The 23,876-nt window shown below is 34.5% G+C and overlaps 3 protein-coding genes across 4 annotated transcripts; all 3 read right to left on the bottom strand.

Annotated features, from left to right (window-relative positions):
• Positions 1 to 7,314: 7,314 nt before the first annotated feature.
• Positions 7,315 to 9,148, bottom strand: LOC131874663 (chaperone protein dnaJ 8, chloroplastic-like). Its single transcript, XM_059218515.1, has 3 exons — positions 8,478 to 9,148; positions 7,834 to 7,902; positions 7,315 to 7,748 (listed from the first exon to the last, which is right to left on the bottom strand). Exons 1-3 carry the CDS (start codon positions 8,697 to 8,699, stop codon positions 7,653 to 7,655), a joined length of 387 nt encoding a protein of 128 aa, XP_059074498.1. The 5' UTR covers positions 8,700 to 9,148; the 3' UTR covers positions 7,315 to 7,652.
• A 3,299-nt stretch (positions 9,149 to 12,447) lies between these two features.
• LOC131033771 (chaperone protein dnaJ 8, chloroplastic) lies at positions 12,448 to 14,442 on the bottom strand. The gene is made up of 3 exons (XM_057965060.2): positions 13,935 to 14,442; positions 12,967 to 13,035; positions 12,448 to 12,839 (listed from the first exon to the last, which is right to left on the bottom strand). The coding sequence occupies exons 1-3, from the start codon at positions 14,154 to 14,156 to the stop codon at positions 12,687 to 12,689; spliced, it is 444 nt and encodes a 147-aa protein (XP_057821043.2). The 5' UTR covers positions 14,157 to 14,442; the 3' UTR covers positions 12,448 to 12,686.
• A 7,309-nt stretch (positions 14,443 to 21,751) lies between these two features.
• On the bottom strand, positions 21,752 to 23,663 carry LOC131033770 (chaperone protein dnaJ 8, chloroplastic). Of its 2 annotated transcripts, XM_059218514.1 has the most exons (4): positions 23,113 to 23,663; positions 22,333 to 22,401; positions 22,040 to 22,228; positions 21,752 to 21,990 (listed from the first exon to the last, which is right to left on the bottom strand). In XM_059218514.1, exons 1-3 carry the CDS (start codon positions 23,332 to 23,334, stop codon positions 22,076 to 22,078), a joined length of 444 nt encoding a protein of 147 aa, XP_059074497.1. In that variant the 5' UTR covers positions 23,335 to 23,663; the 3' UTR covers positions 21,752 to 21,990; positions 22,040 to 22,075. The 2 variants fall into 2 exon arrangements, with proteins under 2 accessions (XP_059074497.1, XP_057821042.2); XM_057965059.2 differs by having other exon boundaries at positions 21,752 to 22,228; positions 23,113 to 23,661.
• Positions 23,664 to 23,876: the final 213 nt, after the last annotated feature.

Below are 23,876 nucleotides of genomic sequence, written 5' to 3'. Positions count from 1 at the left end.
ATTTCATACCCAGTTGATCTGCAATTTAAAATGATAGTTCCCCATGATTCCCTATAAAATTGTTTATCAGATCCCCACTTTGTGGCCTCCAAGCTCATCATTCACTACTTTTTGAAGCCCATTCCAAACACACATTTTCGGGGTTTCAGCAGCAACATGTTCATATTTATCAGAGAAGATAACTTTGAGGATTAATAAACTCCACATGAGACCTAATCAGATCAAACCCTCTTGCACACTCATTTAGGGTATATTCATCTACCAATGTGCCAAGTGGTAGCCCTTGAACCGGTGATTTGATGTTTTTCAAATCAGGGTTTGAATGCTACTCAGGTTGATTCAACAGTTTCAGTTTCAAACAAATCTGAGTAGGCAACTTTGAAAATGAATATCTTTTTCCTCAGATGTCATAATGACGATCCATTTGATGCCCTAAAATCTTCGTATTGCAATCTTTCAGTGTGTCGGGTTTCAAGCCTTAATCAGGTGTTTTAATTAGTTTTTGAAACTAATTCTGGAGACAACTTAGGTGTTTTGGGCAAGTGTCAGGGTTGCAAAAATGTCGAATTTGGTGGTCTCGATTTCAATTTCTTGCTCCCCGGGCACATTTAGTTAGCATATCAGAGCATGTTGAGCAGTTCAATTGTTTGAGAACGAAATTTTTTTAACTGGGCCTGACTAGGGACGATACACAATGTGATTAAAGGGGCTTAAATGATTAAATATTTATTATTTTTTAATCATGTTGATTAAAATAATATTTTATTTAATATGAAAAGGGTTTGATGGTTTCGTTTAAATCATTTTCGGTTTAAGCATATAAAGCCCAAGAAAATCAGAGCATTTATTAAATCATTATTTTAATGATTAAATAGAAAAGGGAGAAGCCATGTGAGCAAGAAATGTATTTTCAAAGAAAAATTTTGATTTTCAAATAAGTCTTAAACCACTTTGTTAATGGATGGGGCCTCAACTATATTCTTGCCCAATCGATGACCAATGGGCCAGTGCAGAATGCGAAGGAGTGACTCATTAAATTATTTACAATGATTTAATGAAATAAAAATATATACATGAAGGATATCATTTTGATAATGATTGGCCCATGGGATAATGCTAAATAATCTTTTCCTCCTCTTATTTTTACCACATGAGTGTCAAAACCCCCCACAATGGCAACGCGAGATAAAAGGAATCATGAAGGAGGTGGATTTTATGTTATCCCACGAAGATAATGAGTAGGTGAGGACCTGTGCGAGATAAGACATTAGCAGGCACGAAGAAATGTTTATGCTTACCCTACAAGGTAAAGGAAGACATCCAAAAATAGCATAGGAAAAGATGATGCAGCGAGGAGGATTTGGAACTCTTATCCTACGTGGTCAGAGGGGTCACTCAAGCATGTCGCGGGATAAGGTCTTCGGCAAAAGTAGCGGAATATTTCACAGAAAATGAGAGTGAGGAGAAGATTTCAAGATGGAGAACAAGTCTTTTCAAAGTTTTCTTTAGAGTTTCTTTAGGTTTTCTCCTCTTTGAGATTATTTTTCTCTTCTCTTCACAGTTAAATAATTCTGAGTGCAACTTTTGTAAGTGTTGGAAGTAGGAATTCCACGCACAGTTATGAGTTAGAGCAGTTTAGAGTTTTTATTCTCAACATGTAATCTTTTGTTTTCAAATAGATATAGTCAGTATACAAGCAAAGTTTATGAGTTTTTCTCAAGCTATCTCCATCATGTATGGTTCTCATTTTATGAAATATATGATCAAGGATCATTTTATTTTGTCCCAACAAGTTTGGTGTCATTTTGACTTTTAGCTTCTCCTCAAGGAAGAGATTAAAATGTCTAAGGTAGAATGAGGAATGGTATGTTGTATATGCAGGATCTCTAAGCATGATTGCACGAAAGCTTCAATGAAGAATGTTGATGTCATGCATCAATACTCAGACCCGGCTAGTTATGTTCGCTCTATTTGGATTCACTTGCTACTTGTTGTAGGATGACTCTGTTGGCCTGATAAGGCGCTAGTCATGGGATTTTTTTTCAGTTTTCAAAATCATTCCTTAAGTCAAATCATTTCATATCTGCATTAGGAGTAGGACTAATGTAGAAACCCCCCCTCCTTAATGAGTGCTTAGATGATTACAAACTAAAGTTAAAGCCATAACCAGGAGTTTATCCATCTTCCTTAGTATCTTTCATTGGGATGATCTACTGTAATATGTAATGTCAGGAGTGTTTTGAAGTTGAAAGTTATAGGACATTGCATAGGTTCACCCGCCTTGGTCTCGTGAAGCCAAAAGAGTAGGATATCTCAGTCTTGTGACTGAGTCTTGTCAAGTTGGCCAAATCTCTCCTCGAGTTTGTCGATGAGTTAGTGGAAATTCCTCTAGGACTCGGGGACTGTTGGTTTGGGAACCAACACCTCCTTCACTCTCCACCTCTCTCTATATGTTTCCTCCCTCTCAACTTATCACTATCTCTCCTCTCCCTCACTACAAGACCTATATTCATATCTTTCCCCCTATCTCTTAAAGCTTCATTTTCCACTTCTATCAAGCTCAGCTATCTCCCCACTCTCACTCACTATTACCTCTTTCTCAACCTACGTCTCTCTCCCTCCCTACCTATTTCTCTACATCTCCCCCTCTTTCCTTTTCTCTCTACTTATAAATACATAGATACCTCTCCCACAGTCCCCCGATACTCTATTTATTTAAATACCCAGATAGAGAGAGAGATGTGGAGAGGGAAGAAGAGAGATAGAGAGAGGTGATATAAACAAAAAGAGAGGGAGGGAAAATAGAGACAAGTTATTAGAGAGAGTATGGAGAGGGAGGGGGGGAGAGAAAGGGTTGGAGAGGTAGGGGAAGAGAGACAGAGACAGAGACAGAGATGAGTAGTAGTATAGAGGGAAGGAGGTAGAGAGTTAGGGGATATAAAAGTATTGAGGGATGGTAAGAGAGGTAGGTAGACAGATGGAGAGAGGATATAAAGAGAGTGAGATAAAGAGGGGAGTGAACAAGGGAGAGAGAGGGAGAGAGAGAGAGGGGGGGTAAGAAAGATAGGTTTGGGGAGAGAGTGAATAGAGAGATGGGGGAGAGGTACAATGATAGGCAGAGAGAGAATTTTAAAGATTGAGGGAGACAAAGAGAGTGAAATAGAGATAGAGAGAGAATGATAATAAGAGCTTAGTGATTACTAAAATTTGACTAATTTTGAGAAATTATAAGATATGGAGTTTGGGGAGAGAGGAGAGAGTGAGATAAAGGGAGTTAGAGAGGGAGGAGAAGGAGAGAGATAGGAAAACAGATAGGTCTAGAGCTTGGGGGAGACAAAAAGTGTGAGATGGATAGATAGGAAGAGAATGATGATAGAAGCCCACTTATTACTAAAATTTCACTAAGTTTGAAAAATTATAAGATGGATCGTAAAATATAGAATTTTCATTATGACTCCTAGAGATCTTAAATAATTCTCAAACATACTACAAATATAACTTAAATTCTAAGAATACTTAAATGTAATTTTTTATGTATATATCTCAATGAAAAAAAACTAAGGGAAGGCCAAAGGAATTAGCATCTAACACCATGTTCCTTGTTTAGCTTAATGTTAGCAAAATGCGTACATGTTTTGTTGGTTTTCCATAACATGTATGCAATATAACGTGTGTGTTTTTTTCTCAAAAAAGTGCCTAAATATTTTTATTTTAAATAACATGTATGTGTTTTTAATTCAAAGAAAGCATACATGTTTTACCTTCTTCTGGGCCTTCGATGGCAAGCCTTAGGCTTGGTAGCTTCATTTCCCTCCTTTTTATGTGTTCTCTTATTCCAATCTAGTTTTTCAACTTCCTTGTCATCAGGTTTATAGGTTATCAAGTGCATATTTGTAAAATTACCATCATAATTTCACACGTCTTTTAAGTGTTCTAACCATATAATTTTTTTAGATTTGAACAACATTAACATATTAATTTTTAATTTCTTTTACCAATGTCTCTAGAGTTTTTGATTAGGGATCAAACAGGTTTTGAAGGGACCCAAAACCCTTTGGACTTAGCGGGAATCTAGAACCCACAAGCAGAACACTACAGATAGATACAATCAAAGGACCTCATAACAACCAACCAACAACCAAACATCAGCAAGGCAACTAAGAACTAGCCAAGCCACCCACATGGAATCAGACAAAGATGTCAAAGACACAAGAACTAAGGGTTTTGCAAGGCTCCCATAACTTGAAACACTAGTTTTGGCAAGTCTCACATAACCTTTTCACAAAGGGTTTAACAATGAAACCCAAAATCATCCTGCTCCAAATAACAAAATCCTTTAGGCAACAGAAGTCTACCTCTCTTAAAAAGCTCCTCTCTACCTCAATAGAAGAGGAACTCACCTAAATAGGAGTAGTAGAGGGAGAATCCACGAAATAGAGAGACCACACTCGAACCTTCTCTATATCCTAGCAGCCAAGGACAAGATCAACCACCATAGCACAACTTTCAACCTCTTTCCCATGGCATGCCAACGCCTCAATAGGGAATGCCGCCACCTTGATAGGACCAACATAAGAGAAAGAAAACAACACAAAGAGCCAACCCCAATCTAAGGACACAAGAATAAACCCATCCTCTAAAGGAAACAATTCCCCTTCCATAGGAGTCAAATGAAGAAGGAACAAGGGCAAAAAAACACAAACCCACACCCACAGGGCACCAACATAATTGAGCACGACCCCAAAAATAGAGAGAACAAACAATCAAAATGTGCTCTTTAAAACTTGCAATAGAAGCCTGACCAAAATAAAAGGAGGGGAAAGAAAAATCCCACAAAGCAAGCCCCAAAACCTTAAAACTTGGAGTGACCAAGGAAACCACAAACCCCAAAACTAAGGGGCAAACAAAAACATGTCACAAGGAAGAGAAAACGAGGGAGCAAGGGACCAAACAAAATACCCCAACCAAAAGGGTGCAACCCATAAAGAAACCACCATTGTCCACTGAAGGCCAAAACAAAGAACACCTACCAACCCAAAGGAGAGCAATAGAAAAGGTAGAAGGCCAAAGACGCTAGATGGAGACCCCAAAGCACTGACAAAAAGATATCCAGACATAAGCTGCAAAAGATCTTCCCAGGAAGAGACAAAAGACAATAGATCTCTGATTGAAACTAAGGGCAAACACACCTAAAAGTAGAAAACAGAGTCTACAAAAAGAACCCTGAGCATCTCCAAAAGGGACAAAGCCCTTCCCGACCTAACAACATCATCCTCATCATTCATATCACCATCCTTGCTCAAAGACATATGTGTACCATTTTTTTAAATAACTTTTGAACTACTTGTCCAAATTTGAAACAAATTATATATTATTGTTCTACACTCCATTCTTTACTTAAAAATAAATGATTTTTTTATTATTTTAGTGCAAGTTATGTGACGTGCATGAACAGGTACCTAATTTTCAAGATGCGTCCAATTTAAAAAATCATAAAAAAATACTCAACAAAAAATTATAAAAAAATACACAACTTCTAGTAGTCACTCTTAACTATCTTTCTACCAAAGGGTTTTCCAAAATACTAAATGCAACGATAACTTTTTTGACACGCACACCAAACACAATGTTATGTTTTGCTAAAAAAACAGGAACACATTTGTGTGCTCGTAATATTTTACCCACTTAATCTTATCTATTTTTTAAAAACTTCAATATTTTGGAAACTAGATTCAGACTACTACAATTCTTGTTCTTTCAGTATCTTCAAATTTTGAGAGGACAAGTCTCAAATTGGCCTTCCAAGTCCATGTTTAGTTGATTTTAGAAAAAAAAAAAAAGTGGCCACTTATACCCCCCTTTTTGTCCACCACCTTGGTGCACTTACCCAATGTATAATTAATTTTAAATTTATTATTTATGATATATATTTAATGAGTAAGATATTAATTTAAATATTTATAATGTAAATAAAAATGTGAATTATAAGTGTGTCAAGGTGAGGGATGGGCTTGTGGTTGAATTAGGGTTATGGTTAGGTTTTGTTGGAAGTTATTATGTTATTAGGGTCAATTTATGGTTAGAATTCTAATGGGGTAAGGGTTTGGGTCATGGTCAAGTCAGGTTTATGGTATAGGTTAGTTGAGGTTACATGGTTAGCTTTATGTTAAGGTTGGGGTTAGGTTTAATAAGATTCATATTATATATTATATTGTAAATTAAATTAATTAAGTTGTATTTTAAATAAGCATGCATTGTGGAAACAACCTATAATGTAGTGTGAAAGTCTAACCAAGAGCAAATTCACCATATGGGATAGCCTAATGACTAAACATTGGCTCAACTTGAGCATTCCCCCCATTTATGGGGCTAGATAGGCTAATATGTCCACGTCGATGAGAAGAGATGTAAAGTGGCAACCATCGAATACAAGGTGGATCAAGGTGAATTTTGATAGAGATACACATGGTAATGCCACGCCCGTTTATGTTGGTTGTGTTGTAAGAAACCATGAGGGACATATCCTATGGATGGTGGGAGTTAGGGTGGGGATGGCTACGAACAATGAGGCAAAGTTTCACATGGTCTTTCTAGGCCTACACACTGGTAGATAGGCTCAATGTGACCAAATCCACATGGAGGGTGACTCCTAGATAACGGTAAATACAATTTGGTACACACAGATGTCGAGCTAGAAGTTGAGTAGATGGTTAAATCAAATATCGGAAGAGATCGGATGCTTTAAAGAGTTCATAATTTCAAATGTGTACCATGACATCATGAAATATATAATCCATTTGATAGGAAAATTTATTGTGACCGTGTCAATGGAGGATTGACAGACTTTTCAATGTCATTGGCATCGTCTACCCAACCCTTACGATGCACCGGCATCCCATACATGCAATACATGATAACTGCAATTGTTAAAAAATTTCATGTTTTGTTTGTCACTCACTTACTCATCTCAAATTAACCAAGATAAGTTGAGTTAACTAATCATCACTCATTTTAATTTCCTCGTCACTCATTTTAATTTCCTCGTCACTCATTTTAACTCTGTGATTGAACAAACGAATTATTTTTGCACACTATATATATATATATATATATATATATGAAGCAAAGAAAAGAAACAAAATATAATATATGTATATGTATATGTATAATTGTTAAAAATTCATTTTTCAGTGTATAATTATGAAATACAAATAATAATTTATAATTTTAAGAAACAAAATATAAGAATGAAACAAGAAGTTTGAGTTTTTTTTAAAATATCTACTTTGAAAAAACAAAACAACTGCTCGAAAATAAATGCAATTGCTGAGGTAAAATAAATTTAATAGAGGACAAGAGAGCTTGATTTTCCAACAACTAAACAATTGCGGAGGTGAAATAGTTACATTTATCTGTTGCATATACACAATTAAGTGCGGATCATAATCAGGTATAAAAGTTTAAAACTTTGAGGTGTTTCCCTCCTTAAAAAGAAAGCAATTGCTCAGAAAAAATAAAGGCAATTGCTGAGATGAAATAATTAGATTCCTCTGTTAAATATAGACAATTGATTGCATCTGCCACTGTAAATTGATGATGATCAGGTATAATAGTTTATATGATTGGAATAATCTCCGCTTGGACAACCACCTTCAAATCCCATCCATCCATTCTTCCCATTCATCGAAGACCATGTAACCCTCATCACCATAATACTCCTCTTCCTCCATCAAACTAGACTTCACAATCTGCACCATCAGCATAAAAACTAGACAGAGAACATGGCAAGGTTTATGAAAAGAAATTCACAAATTGCATATGTTGAGAGGTTACCTGATAGGCCTCATTGATCTTGTGAAACGTCACAACACAAGTCTCTCCTTTACAGACATCGGGATGATACTGAAAAATGACAACACACACACAATAACATCATTTTCTGAAATTATAATCCAACTGTAAAAACTCACTTAAATCAATTACTTAAAACACTCCTTATATGATAGTCAAAGAATCCCGCAACTTTGTCTTGAAATGCACATCATCTCAAACATACACTCTTTTCTTCTGTTTTGAATGAAAATCTTAAGATCTCCATAAACCGCTCAGAAAACTAGCAGATGCCACACAACCCCTAAGCCACATTTGAAATGGACATGATTTTCCCCAAATACTTCATTTAAATCCTTCAAATTTTAGTTGAACAATCTACACTACATGAGTCCTGAATCATTATCAAAACTCCACCCTAAAAATCTGTTTACATTTTTGCTGAGATTAAATAGTTAAATTTGAAATTCATCAACTACTTGGATCACATTCTCATAATCCATACTCAAAATAAACAAGCAAGAGATGAGATTACACAGTTTTGTTTCCTTCTTCCAAAATCTAAAAGCTTGTCATACCCTGTTCTTTCAATAAAAACAGAATGCAGGACCTAACATCAAAACTAACTGAGCATTTTATTTGAGTACCTGCAAGGCAAGCCGTCGGTAAGCTTTCTTGACTTCCTTTTCGCTGGCATTGGGTTTCAATCTGAGTAACTGATACTCCTCTTTCACCTTCCCACAACTAACAGACGCCATTGCCCTAACATTTCTTCTGCCCCACAATTTTCTGTCTCCCCCATCTTTTCTTCCAAACGTGGGATTGAAATTCGCATTGACACCCACAACCTTTCCAACTGCAACAGCCATAATCGATTCCTAGCCCAACTGCAAAAAAAGCCCAGATCTCCCAAATTTTACAGCCTGAGTGAATCAAAGATAATCTCCAATGCGGGCCTCAAAATGCACATGAGTCCTCCAAACTTCTGCGGAGAAAATGTGGGTATCAATACCTACAGCGGGTTACGAATAGAAAAGAATATATCCCAAATTTTCTGAGAGCAAGAATGAATTCCCCAAAAAACCAGAGCATACAAAACATGCACGTCTGCTGAAACAATGGAGCTTTAAATAGAGTCGAGGAACAAATGAAGACAAAGTGGATGGAATTATTATTAGTTTTGAAAAATACCAATCAGAAAAATATGATGGATAAAGAAAACGTGACTTAATGTCCCAAAACACTGGAATGATGGCGACCATTGGATTAGCAATTTAATAAATTCAGTCCAATGCATACCAAGGATATGCTTAGCACAACGCGTTATCTTTCAGTTCAAATTTTCTATTTGGACTTTGGGAACAGTGTTGAATTCTTCAAGTTTCTGGATGAAGAAGCTATTTTTATGCATTTAAGTAATTTCCAAGAATAAGTTTTATTTGAAGGACTCATTCTTTAAGCTTATCCGCGTCGATGCCTCGTGTTCCACGTTTAAGTGCGTTCATGCCACACGTGTGACAGCAACTTGACACGGTGAAGACTCTTTGTTTGTTTGTGGAACTTGCCAAGTAACCGATGGCAATTTGGGGAACTTTGAGAACTTGTAACTAATTTGCGTGTGGCTTAGTTTGATTGATGATGAAGGGTTATGAATGTGCTTGATTTTTGAATTTGCTGAAAGTTGAAGTTATGTATGGGCATCAAATTGTAAGATTACAATTAAGAATTAAAAATTAGTAAATGTCATATTTATATCAAAATATTTAATCAATGAATTTATTTTTAAATATTGTATTTTATATTAATGAAAAGAGTTATATAAAATATATAAAGACATTATATTATTATATCAAAATTCATATCTTAATATTTGTGAATTTGAATCCTCATTAAAAGATTAATTTAAAATCTTTCTTAAAGAAGTTCATTTTTTAAGGCTTTTTAATCAATGAATCAATTTTTTAATAACATCCACGAGGCCAAACAACCTATGAGACCCATAGGTAGCCAACAAAGAATAGCATGCAAAGCCTAAAACATTGTGCCTACTAAATGTTCTTTTCCTTCTGCATCTTGGATCTGCTACTATTTATCTTGATTAGGAAGTCTACAACTCCTTTTATCTTTTCTTCTTCAAATAGATTACTCATGGTGCTTACATTTAGTGTCTCAATATAGTTGATTCAAATAGCCTTGTAGGCTAGACACTCCATGATGTAATGTCACTCTATCTCCACTACTCCTTGAGTGCAATATCTGCATCTTCTATCTGCCCACTCCTCTTTAGGCATCATCCATCTTTATGTTTTGCATCTAAGTTGATGCGAGTTGGTTCCTATCTGAGCAACTAACATTTTTGCTTTCCATTTTATTTCCATTCCTATGTAGTTCTTTTGTGTATGGTCATGTGTGGGATTGAAATGTTTGATATAGCATTCCTCTTTCCTCTTAAGTTATCATGTCCACATTTTTTCTTTGAAATTTTCTTGCACATACTTTTGTTATTGGGCAACCTCTTATGCTAATATCTCACTTATTCATCCATTTAATGTTTTACTCCATTCATGTGCTCTTCCTTCTATCTAGTTTCTCTTCCACTACTATTTTTGGCCAACGATGTATGTCCATGTTTTCTAATCTTCTTAGACAACTTAGCAAATGAAACATAGTTGATGCCTCAATAGTAAAAGCCCCCACTTCCACTAGGACAATCTCGTAAGGGATAGATGATTTAATCTTGAGGCTATTTGTAATTAAATATTTTTTGTAATCTCTCTATCTCCATTTTCTTGCCAGAGTGTTGCTAAACCATACCTCACATCCATATAGTACCACTAGAACCACAAGAAGCCCAAAAAGAGTGATCCCAATTTTACAATCCCATAGTTTAGCTCTTCTACACTTATTTTGTATAAGGCTTTCCATCACCCTTAAATCCTTTTTCCTCTACATGCTTTCTTAGTTGAGTTTATTGTGGAAGTCAACACCAAGGTACTTATATTTATTGATCATTCCCTATAGATCCCACACCTCATTACCATAAAGAATGAATATGATTTCCTACTTTCCCCCCCCCCTCTTCATTCATTCCCTCCAATATCTCCTTCCCATGACATCAAAATAGTGGCTAAAAATTTTACTATATCAAGATAAGTCCAAATCCAAGACTCTTAAAAAGGTCATTTGATTACCCGTTTCACCTTTAAAAGATTATTATTTTATTCTTATCATTACATGTATGGTCATACCACTACTGATTGTAGAAGTTAGAAAACTTGTTAGAAGTCAGTGGGAAGTTAGAAAACTAGTTAATAATGGTACCATCCTTATGACATGTAATATTGACCTTTTTCTTCATTCAATTTCTCATATAATTGGATAACACTTTGTACCTAATATATTGCTCCTCACTATGTGACATTTGTATCTTACCTTTTGGGGTCTCATTATCATTCACAGTGCTACAACTTATGTGCAATCATACATGCAGAGCAACATAATATCCAAGTGTAATTACTCGTCTATACAATGGGGGTAAAGGGGGGAAAGTATAATTTCCTCCTTATTTGGAGGTGCACATCCTTGATTAGGACCCCTTCCTTGCTTGAAAGTGTATATCTTTATTGATGATATCTCCTTGGTATTGAAAGTGAACATCCTTTATTAAGAACCCCCTCCCCTTGGTAAGGATCTCCTTCCCTCTTAGTGTTGAAAATTATATCTTTGTGAAGGTAGATAACGTTAGACAACGATCCTTTTCCCTTTTGTTAATATCCATTTACCCTTGTTGCAAGATGTATCCTTTACAAAAACCTCTTCCTTGCTTGGAGGTGTGCATCATTCCTAACTTGGAAACACACATTATTGTTGGTGATATTACCTTGGAAAAGGTGTGCATCTTTCTTGTGAATCTTTCTTTCATCATTAAGATGTCAACATAGTAATATGCTATCTTAAGGGGGGCATATGACCCTCCTTATTGCTTATTAGGTTCATTGATGTACCCTCAAAGTAGTGTTGTTGTGATGCACTACACCCCATGAGGCATTGTTATCAATCCTCCTTTCATATGACCTTTTATTGATTGAGTAGTACAATGTGGTATGCTAGTTTTATCCTTGAGATTTACTCCCTAAAGCATTGATGCTCTACCATATGACTCATTTTGATCATCTGGAATAACACAACTTGCTAAATTGATCCCTTGTTGAACACTCCCTAAGGCGTTGGTCATCTAATATTGTGAGGCTTGCTAAATTGATCGTTGTTTATATGCTCCTTAGGGCATTAGAAATCTAGTATAGTGAGACTTACTAAATTAATCATTGATGTTGTTTATGCTCTTGTTGATTGTTTTTCTGCAACACATGGATCACCCAACATAACACAACTTATTACCAATGGAAGCCATGCCTTTTACATAAATCACCCAACCTAACAAAACTTGTTGATCAGTAGAATTCATGGCATCTCCATGAATCTAAAGGCCCACTTTTGCTTTTCCACATTTTGAAGATGGTACTTAACAAGTTGAGACAAGCTTGAAAAACTTTTAAATTATTTCTTTAAAAAAACAAACCAATTAATTGAAAATAAAATTAATACAGAAAATTGAACAAATTAAAACAATTGTTCAAAATAAAAGCAATTGTTGATATGAAATAATTACATTTATCTGTTTGATACATAGACAATTAAGTACAGATCATAATCAGATATAAAAGTTAACTTGAGATGTTCCCCCTTTTATTAAAAAAGGGAAGCAATTGCTCAAAAAAAATATTGAGGTGAAATAATTAGATCACTCTGTTAGATATAGATAATTAATTGCAGCTGCCATTATAAATTGGTGATGATCAGGTATAATAGTTAATGTGATTAGAATAATCTCTGCTTGGGCAACCACCTTCAAATCCCATCCAATCTTCCCATTCATCGAGGCCCATGTAACCATCATCAGCATAATACTCCTCTTCCTTATTTACCTTCATTATAGTAGACATCACAAGCTGCAACAACACCATAAGGTAAGACTAATGAGAACAAAATAACATTTCCATGCTACTGAGAAAATATTGCAAGGATTATGAAAAGAAATTCACAGATACATTCACAAAATTCAATGTTAAGGGTTACCTGATAGGCCTCATTGATCTTGTGAAACGTCACACCACAATTTTCTCCTTTACAGACATCAGGATGATACTAAAAAATGACAACACACAATAAGATCATTCTCTGAAAGCATAATCTAACTGTAAAAACTAACTGTTACTTAAACACGCTATATAATAATCAAAGAATCCTCCAGCTTTGATTTGGAATATGCACATCTCAAACAGACACTCTTTACTTATGTTTTGAATGAAAATCTTTTAATCTTCCATAGACCGCTCAGAAAATTACCACATGCCACACAAACCCTAAGCTACATGTGAAATGGGCATGATTTTCCCCAAATATTTCATTTTAATCCATATTATTTCATGTGAAAAAATCTATAATATGAGAGTCCTGAATCATGATGAAAACTCCAGCCTAAAACTCTGTGCTGAAATTAAATAGTTAAGCTTGAAAATCTCTGGATCAGATTATGAAAAAAAATCATAAAAAACTCAAAATAATCCATCCTCAAAATGAACAAGCAAGAGATGAGATTACACAAATTTGCTTCCCTTCTTCCAAAATTTAAAAACTTGTCATACACACCCATACACCTTGTTCTTTCAATAAAAAGAGAATGCAAAACTAACATGAACATTTCAGTACACAAAAGACTACACAGTGTAGCTTCTCTACTCCCAAAATCTAAAAACTTGTCATTTACACCCATATACCCTGTTCTTTCAAAAATGAAATAAACAGAATAATGCAACTGACCCCAAAACAAACAGAACATTTCAGTACCTGATCAAAAAAAGCAAATTCCATGAGCAAAATGAATAAGCAAGAAAAGAGATTACACAGTTCCTCTCTGCTTCCAAAATCTAAAAACCTATCTCACACACCCATATATCCTGTTCTCACCCATATACCCTGTTCTTTCAATAAAAACAGAATGCAAGAACTAACATCAATGCAAACTGAACATTTTATTTCAGTACCTCCAAAGCAAGCCGTCGATAAGCTTTCTTGACTTCCTTTTCGCCGGCATTAGGTTTCAATCTAAGTAGCTTAAACTCCTCTTTCAGCTTACCACAACTAACAGACGCCATAGCCCTAACATTTCTTCTGGGACACATTTTTTTGTTTTCCCCATCTTTTCTTCCAAACATGGGATTGGAAATCCCATTGGCACCCACAACCTTTCCAACCGCAACAGCCATAACCGATTCCAAACCCAACTGCAAAAGAAAAACCAGATCTCCCAAATTTTACACCCTGATAATCTCCGATGCAGGCCTCAAAATGCACAAAAAGTCCTCCCAACTATTGCGCAGAAAATGTGTGTATCAATACCTAAAGTGGGTTACGAAAAGAAAACAATTTATCCCAAAATTTCTGTGAGCAAGAATCAATTCCCCAAAAAAGCCAGAGCATACAATATATGAACCTGCTGAAATAATGGAGCTTTAAGTAGAGTTGAGGAACGAATCAAGACAAAGCAGATGGGACTATTATTAGTCTTTAAAAAAGCCAATCAGAAAAAATGGATAAGGATGAAAGCGTGACGTGATGTCCCAAAACACTGTCATGATGGCGACCATTCGATTAGCAATTTAATAAATTCAGTCGAATATGCTTGGCATAACGTCTTATCTGCCTGTTCAAATTTGTATTCCACTGTACGGAGAAGTGTTGATTTATTCCAAGTGTCTGCATGGAGATGGAGAAGCTATTTTTATGCATTTAAATAATACCAAGAATAAGGATTTGTATTATTTTAAGGACTCTTTCTTTGAGCTTATCCACTAGGAGGCCACGTGTTTCACATGGAGCGCCTTTATGCCACGTATGCGACAGCGACGTGTGACTAGGTCGGCCCTCGCCCACTTCCCAAGAAACCTATGGAAAATTGGGGAACTTATTAGATGCTTGTGGGTTAGTTTGATTTGATTATGAAGGTTTATGAATGTTTGATTGATATTTGAATTTGAGTAATGTGTCAAATTGTAAGATTAGAATTAAGAATTAAAAATTAGTGAATGTAATATTTATATGAAAAGATTTAATCAATGAATTTAATTTTAAAAGTTTTATATTATATTAATTGAAAGAGTTATATAAAATATATATAGACATCACATCATTACATCAAAATTCATAGTTTTAATTTTCATTAAAAGATTAACTTAAAATATTTCTTAAAAGAATTCAATGATACCGATACACAAGAATTTTTGAACTATTGTGTATATTGACATGAATTTGGAGGGGCACTCCATCCCCACCTAAGATGTCAATATCATTACTGAAATCTTTGTAATATTATGTAGGCAAATATTTTTGTTGGGAATGTTGAATGGTAAGGTGAAACCACTTTTAGAGATAATTATAGGCAAATCTTTTTGTTGGGTAGGTTGAATGGTAAGATAAAGCTTCTTCTACATAAAATTATATTCATTATAAGATCTCTATATAGCCCATCTTTAATTTTTAGATGGGTTATATAGAGATCTTACTCTTGAAGGCTTTGGATATCTTCTAACCTATGTGAATTCATAGATGTTGCTCAAGGGCATTGTCTTGCAAATTCATCTAACTTGCTTTTTACATAATTGATTTCTTATTTCAAATGAAGACAACAATAACGTCAAAAAGGGTCTATATTATTTAACATACGACAAGGCCTTAGGTTCAAATATTCAATAATAAAAGACACAATGCTAGCAACAATATTTTTTTATTAAGTTTGGCTAATTATACTCATTTGATTGGAAATGAATTGATCGTGTAAAGGTTTTCTTGGCATTCCCTTTACATTTCAAGGATCTCCCACTACCTTATGATAAGCTAATATTTGAAGATATAAGAAATGACTTTTTTTATAAAATAAAATATTTAGCATATGGCTTGATTTTGTTATCCCATTCATGATGTTGAGGTTTAAACTTACTCTCAACCTATTGTAAAGGTCTTTCTCTTTGGAGAAAATGGCTCTAACAAGAAAGAATGCCAAAAATAATGTTATCATATTTTTTCTAATCTCCCCTTAAGCAAGTTTTAGTAGTTACAAACTAGTATATACTCTTGTACATAATGTATATTCTATACATCAAAAAATATCCTTATTAAGGTGTATATGTAATTTCTCATTAATTCACTTAAATAAAAATAATTAAAAAATAGATGTCTCGATAAGGATATCTCTCAACGTATTTAATATATATTATTTATAAGATTTGTATGCTAGCAAGATTCGGAGATATAGAAATAAAAGATAAATGAGCTGATAAGGGATATGCGTAGTGTCTCAAATTGTATTTCTTTGCAATTTCACACTCTATTTGGGCCCCTACTTTAGTGTGCTTTCTCCTATATAATTTTAAGATTATTTGGGTTGCATTCTACCTTATAATTTAATTATTAAACCTGCCACTTAATTGTCATCTTATCCTATTTTCAACACTAGGGCCTACATTTCGGATCTTGACACACCACCCATTTTGTTTGCCTCTTTTTAAGTGGACTAGGACACTGATCACATGTCCCTCTAAAAGGAGCCCAAATTCAAATATGTGTGAGTGTTGGCCTCCATCATTCAAGATTTGGTCTCTATTTTCTCACTTGACCATTAGTTGTTGGCCTACATCCAAAAATACCTTGTGAACCTTATATAAAAAATATTCTATCATTCACAAACTTTAAGCAATTGTAAGCTACAATTCAATGGGCCTTACGATCAAGCAAGTACTACAAATCTGAGCATTCAACATATTGAGTAGAAAACTACATCATTCAACATTCAAGTATGATTTCATGTTTGTCATTTGTTATTAATCATGTTATTGTATTAACAATTGTAAGACTTGTGTAAAAATCATTGTGTCAGGTGTGCTAGCTTTTTCATTCAAATGGTATAATCATTTTAATTTAGTATTTCTATTATTGTTTAGCCTTTGTCCTATTGAGGACAAGCTCTAATTTACATTATCATTAGGTATTGTGAAGGTGGTAACAACAACATGGGGTTTGACTTACGCAAGCCCCTAAATAGCACAACCCTTCTTCACCCTTTTTGTGTGTGTGTGTTTAGATCAAACTTAAAAATAGGTATAAGAATGTAAAGCGGACTGTCACAAGTTGTGAAGAACTTTAATGGACAAAAATATTAAGACTAGGGTGCCCAACACTTGTATCTAACAATTTTTGGCTAAATTTATGAGAGATAAATATGCAAGACCTCTTGACTATGAATATGCCCCTTTCTATTAGTCATAAACACCTCAAACTGTAAGGAAGTTAAGTAGTAGAACAACTTCCTACATTAACCTTGAGAGGAGGATAATGCAAAAACTTTTAATCTTTACAACAATTATAGAATCTTAACAAAATTGAACATAAATAGCACGCATAACACAACACAGTGATTTAAGTGGGGAAAACCATTTTGGGAGAAAAACCCCACACTCCAAAAGCCACCGAATATATTTTTCAAAAATCAACAACATATTACAATATACTTGCAAAACAAGCTTCTTATAGGAGTATCACCAATAGAGATCTAGAGACAACTCATTAGCTATAAAACTCTTTGAATACATCACAATACACAATCATAATACAATGCTCTCATAAAATAGGGTTTCTTTTTAGGACAAACAAAGCGCATAAAATATCCACTGTTAGGTCTATGACCTAATGATAAACAATCAAGATTTACAATAATAAATTATGCATATTTGCCCTCCGGACCCCACAAGGGGGTGTTGGAATCAAGGAACACTGAAAGGGGGGATGAATCAGTGTTCTACAATTTTTAACATTCTTAACTTGTTTTTTCAACCACTTAATGCAAATCAACAAAAGAGAAATGCAGAAACACAAGGCAATTAGCAACAACACCATAACACCAAGATTTATACATGGAAAACTCAGTTAAGGGAAAAACCACGGTAGGAGTGAGACCCAATATAAAATTATACTCTGTTAGAAGTATAAAAATATTACATAGGGAATGCACATGCATTCAAGCACACTGCCTAGAGCTCACTGCCTTACAAAAGAAAATTAGAATGTTTGAACGGAAAAAAAGCATCTACAAATGTCAGGGTACAGTTCAAGTTAAGAACAAAACACTTATTCACATACTTCTTTTCTACACTACTCTGTTCTGTCATTCTTCAATATTCTGGAGCAGAAATCCTTCACTTGCACATGTGAAACTGGGCACAATCGATCACAAACACTTTTCGCATATTCATCGATACCCAAAATGATCATATCCATCGATATTTTATATCCACAACATGAAATTAGGTCTTCTACATGTCAGCCCAAAAATGCATCACACACAAATGAAATGTGTATACGAAGTCGACTCAATCTGAACTCCAATGTGTATGCAGACCAAAAAGATTTGTCCACACGCTTCCTAGATGCTGGCAAAACTTTCTCAAACATAGAAATGATCACCAAAATTGACCCACATAATCCACATAATGGTTTCTTACACATGTCGAACATACCACAGTGTTCATCCTAAAAACCTATAAACCAAATCTTCCAACTCACTCAAGAATCAACACCAGAGGCTAAGACTCTAGAATAAGGTACTCCAGACATCTAACTGACTTCCTCTAGCTCTAAAACACAAAATATTCAACCAAAATACTGCAATCTATTGGATACTTTGTTCTAACTCACCATACCTATTGAAAACTCAATTTGACTTCCAGTAGAAGCAATTCATGAACTGCGGATGGAATTACTGACATGAGTTGTCATCAATGACAACATCTGACTACCTATACAATGTCTCTTGCCAATAGGGGGTACCCCTCCTCACAACCCCTCGCACTCATATTTATCAATAGTGACCTTTAATTATTGCAAGGTTGAGACACCATTTTCCTAACACAAACTGGGGCCCCCAAAGCTTTAGTCCAGCACTATTAGCTTTAGTTTACAGGTCCATGTTCCCTCTTATATCTTATTTTCAAAAGTGGCTTATTGTGTTAGCTTTATGTTTTGTAAATTAATATTATTGTTAAAAACCTTCATTTTGTCATCATTAAACCCTAGATCGCATATCAATATCAATTCCATTGCAACAAAGGAACATTATTCCAACTATTCAACTATCCTACTAGGACTATAGTTGAACCAAATTCATGTTCCAATGATGTGCCATGGAATTTTTAGATCTTAGTTTTACATTCATAGTCCTATGGTCTCATTTCCATACATATCATTTTGGTGAACCAAGGTGTTACATTACTTCTAGTTTGCATTAAGTTATTTACTCATACCTAATTTGATTTGTTGATTAGATAGCTACAATTCATTCATTGATTAGACTTTATATTGCAAGTGGCATATGTTATATAAGCAAACTTGTCTTATTAAATATCTCATTGTTTGTTTAAATTTATTCCTTATTAATCTTCAATGAAGATGTTTCATGCATGTGATAATGGCTTAGATGCCCTTGTGTATTATCCCCCTCCCAAAATGCCTCATACCCATGTGGGCATTGTGATGCAAGAGGATGATATGGTTGACACTTCCTTTAATGCCACTTTACCTTCTAGTTCTATCAATGATCCCCCTTCCAGAAATTAAGCTTCCATAAAGAATGTTTTTAACTCTCTCAAAGCCTCTCTTTTTTATGAGGAAATTTTGATAAAAAAAGAAAATATAATTATCAATTCCCTCAATAATCTATCTCTTGTAGATGAAGCATTGAGGAAGGATGTTGATTCTTCTCCCAAAACTTTCTCGACTCATGAGTATACTTTGATGCAAGAAGAGGATATCATTATGATCTCTCTTGTAGATGAAACATTGAGGAATGATGATAATTCTTCTCTTAAAGTTTACCTCCAACATAAGGATACTTTGGTGCAAGAAGAACATGCTCTAATAATTGACAATTGAAATTTTAACACATCAATGAACAAAAGCCTATTTCTCTCCTAGAGACTATTCTAATCACCAAGATATTTTAATGCAAGAAGATGGTATCCATTTCCTCAATGACATGTCACCTAACATTACATTAAGTAGAGATGAAGATGAAAACACTTCCTCCTATCTAAACAAATCTAATGAGAAAATTTTCCATTAAATTCGAATTGGACATGAATAATACTAATAATACTAATAAATATGTGTATCTTCACTCAAGGATCAATCCTTATTCATATATTCATCCTTTTAGTACTTTAAAATATGCTTACACCACCAATTTTAATGAGGTTTGTGATGAAATTCCTTCCCCATTAGAGTTGGAAACATATTGCAATGTTGGTTTTAACACGCTTTCTAAACAAAGATTTATGGACACAGTCTTGGATGTATAAAACAAGGATTTAAGGTCCTTATAGATCCCACACCTCATTATTAAGAAGAAGGAATATGATTTCCTAATCCTTTTCCCACACCTCTTCCTCATTGCCTCCAAAAGCTCCTTCACATGACATCAAAATAGTGCCTAACAATTTTACTTTATCAAGAGAACTCTAAATCCTATTAAGACTCTTAAACAACCATTTGATCACTCTTCCACCTTTAAAAGATTATGAATCTCAACAAAGCAATCACATAGAACTCTTATTTTGCTCTTATCATTGCATGTATGGTTATACCACTACTAATTGTTGAGCCTTTAAAAGATAAGTTAGCGAACTCATTAATAATGGTACCATCCTTACAACATGTGATATTGACCTTTTTTTCATTCAACTTCACATATAGTTCGATAGCATTTTGTACCTATTATATTGCACCTTACAATGTGACATTTGTATGTTACCTTAGTGGGTCTCATTATCATTCAGATGGTACAATTTCGTGTGCAATCATACTTGGGTAGCAGTATATATATATCATATAATGTAATTACTCTTGTCTATACATTTGGAGCAAGAGTTGTTTAAATACTTGTCTTTTTAATAAGGATTCATTTTCTTCTTTGTTTAAAAATCTTATTCTTTGCATAGAACTGTATATTCCTCTTCGTTGCTTGAAAGTGGAAATCCTTAATGATGATATATCTTTGGTGTTGAAAGTGTGCATCCTTTATTAAGAATCCCTTCTCTTTGGTTTTCAGAAGGTGTATATTCTTGGTAAGGATCTCCTTCTGCCCTTAGTATTGATAATGGTATCTTTGTGGAGGTAGATATCCTTAGACAAGGATCCTTTCCCCTTCCTTTACCCTTTGTTAATTATATATCCTTGATAAGGATCTATTTACCCTTGTTGCAAAATGTATTCTTTATGACAATCTCTTCCTTGCTTGGAGGTGTGTATCTTTCCTAACTTAAATCCTTGGTGTTGAAGATGTTTATATTTGGTGTGGATCTTTCTCTTATCCTTTAGATGTCAACATAGTAATAGGGGGGAAATATGACCCTCCTTGTTGCTTATTATGTTCATTGATGTACACCGTGTCGTTCGTTTACTAGCTTTATCCATGTGAACTGCTATGACTCATTCAGATCATCTACTCTTTCTAATGATATATGCTATTGTCTTTTTGTGGAAGCCCATTTATGCTTTTGCAATAATATTTTGAATAATATTTTGAAGAAGATGCTAACAATTAAGACAAGCTTGAAAAACTTTTAAAATGTTTCTTAAAAACAAAACAATTGCTCTAAAAATAAAAGCAATTGCTAAGGTAAAATAAATTTAATACAGAAAATACGAAAGAGAGCTTTATTTTCCTCATCTCAAAATAGATTCAATTGAATTGCTGAGGTGAAATAATTACATTTATCTGTCATATATAGACAATTAAGTGCAGATCACAATCAGATACAAAAGGTAACTTGAGATGTTGAGCAATTGCTAATGTAATCTCAAAATAGATTCAATTGCTGAGGTGAAATAATTACATTTATCTGTCATATATAGACAATTAAGTGCAGATCATAATCAGGTACAAAAGGTAACTTGAGATGTTCCCCTTCGGAAATAAAATGATAGCAATTGCTCAAAAAAAATACAGGCAATTGCTGGAGGGTGAAATAATTAGATCACTCTGTTAGATATAGAGGGCAATTGCTGGGGGGTGAAATAATTAGATCACTCTGTTAGATATAGACAATAAATTGCAGCTGCCACTGCAAATTGATGATTATCAGGTATAATAGTTAATATGATTGGAATAATCTCCGCTTGGACAACCACCTTCAAATCCCATCCATTCGTCCCATTCATCGAAGCCCATGTAACCATCATCAGCATAATATTCCTCTTCCTTATTTACCTCCATTAAGGTAGACATCACAATCTGCACCAGGGAAGAATAATGAGAAAAAACATAACAATCTCATGCTACACACAGAAAATATTGCAAGAAATTGACAGATACAATCACATGTGTTTAAAAGTTACCTGATAGGCCTCATTGATCTTGTGAAATGTTACACCGCAATTCTCTCCTTTGCAGACATCAGGATGATACTGAAAAATGACAACACACAATAACATCATCCTCTGACTATTAACAATTTTATCAGTTAATATGTAAAGGAATCCTACAACGTTGCCCTAGAAAGCTCATCTCAAACAGATATACCCTTTTCTTATGTTTTAAATGAAAATCTTTAATCTTCCATACACCGCTCAGAAAGCTAACAAGATGTCACAAAACCCTAAGCATCATTTCAAATGGGGCATGATTTTTCCCAAATTTTTCATTTTAATCCTTAAAATTTACTTTTAAAACCCTTTCATATGCGAGTCCTGAATCATGATCCACCCTAAAAATCTGTTTAGATAATTTTGCAGAGATTAAAAAGTTTTTTGGATTAGATTTTTTTAATGAAATCATATTCTAGATCTATTATCAGATTCCATGATCAAAATGAACAAGCAAGAAAAGAGATTACACAGTCTGACTTCTCTCCTTCCAAAATCTAAAAACATGTCTCACACACTCATATGCCCTGTTCTCACCCATATCTAAAAAAAGATTCATCGATCAGTTTGAATCCCATTCTATAATCCATCCTCATCCTCAGAATAAACAAGCAAGAGATGAGATTACACAGATTTTGCTTCCTTCTTCCAAAATCTAAATACTTGTCATACACACCCATATACCCTGTTCTTTCAATAAAAACAGAATGCAGAAACTAACATAAAAAATAACTGAACATTTTATTTAAGTACCTGCAAGGCAAGTCGTCGATAAGCTTTCTTGACATCCTTTTCGGTGGAATTGGGTTTCAATCTGAGTAACTGATACTCCTCTTTCAGCTTCCCACAACTAACAGACGCCATTGCCCTAACATTTCTTCTGGTCCACAATTTTTTGTCTTCCCCATCTTTTCTTCTAAACATGGGATTGAAATTCCCATTGGCACCCACAACCTTTCCAACTGCAACAGCCATTACAGATTCCAAATCCAACTGTTAAAACAAAAACCAGATGTCCCAGATTTTACACAAAAGTCCTCAAAATGCACAAAAGTCCTCCAATGCACAGAAAGAGTATCAATGTGCTGCGGAGAAAACGTGGGTATCAATACCGACAGCGGGTTTCAAATAGAAAATCAAAAGAATATATCCCAAAATTTCTGTGAGCAAGAATCAATTTCCTTAAAAACCAGAGCATACAAAGCATAAACGCCTCCTGAAACAATGGAGCTTTAAATAGAATTGAGGAACGAATAAAGACAAAGTAGATTAGTTTTGAAAAAAGCCAATCAGAAAATTGTGATGGATAAGGATGAAAGCGTGACGTGATGTTCCAAAACACTGGAATGATGGCGACCATTCGATTGGAAATTTAATAAATTCGGTCTAATGCATGCCAAGAATATGCTTGGCATAATGCGTTATCTTTCCGTTCAATTTTTTTTTTCCGGTGGAGGGAACGGTGTTGATTTCTTCCAAGTGTCTGCATGAAGAAGCTATTTTTATGCATTTAAGTA

The sequence above is a fragment of the Cryptomeria japonica genome, chromosome 3 (assembly GCF_030272615.1).
Source record: "Cryptomeria japonica chromosome 3, Sugi_1.0, whole genome shotgun sequence".
Lineage (NCBI taxonomy): Eukaryota > Viridiplantae > Streptophyta > Pinopsida > Cupressales > Cupressaceae > Cryptomeria > Cryptomeria japonica.
This window is presented reverse-complemented; position numbering and strand designations above follow the sequence as displayed.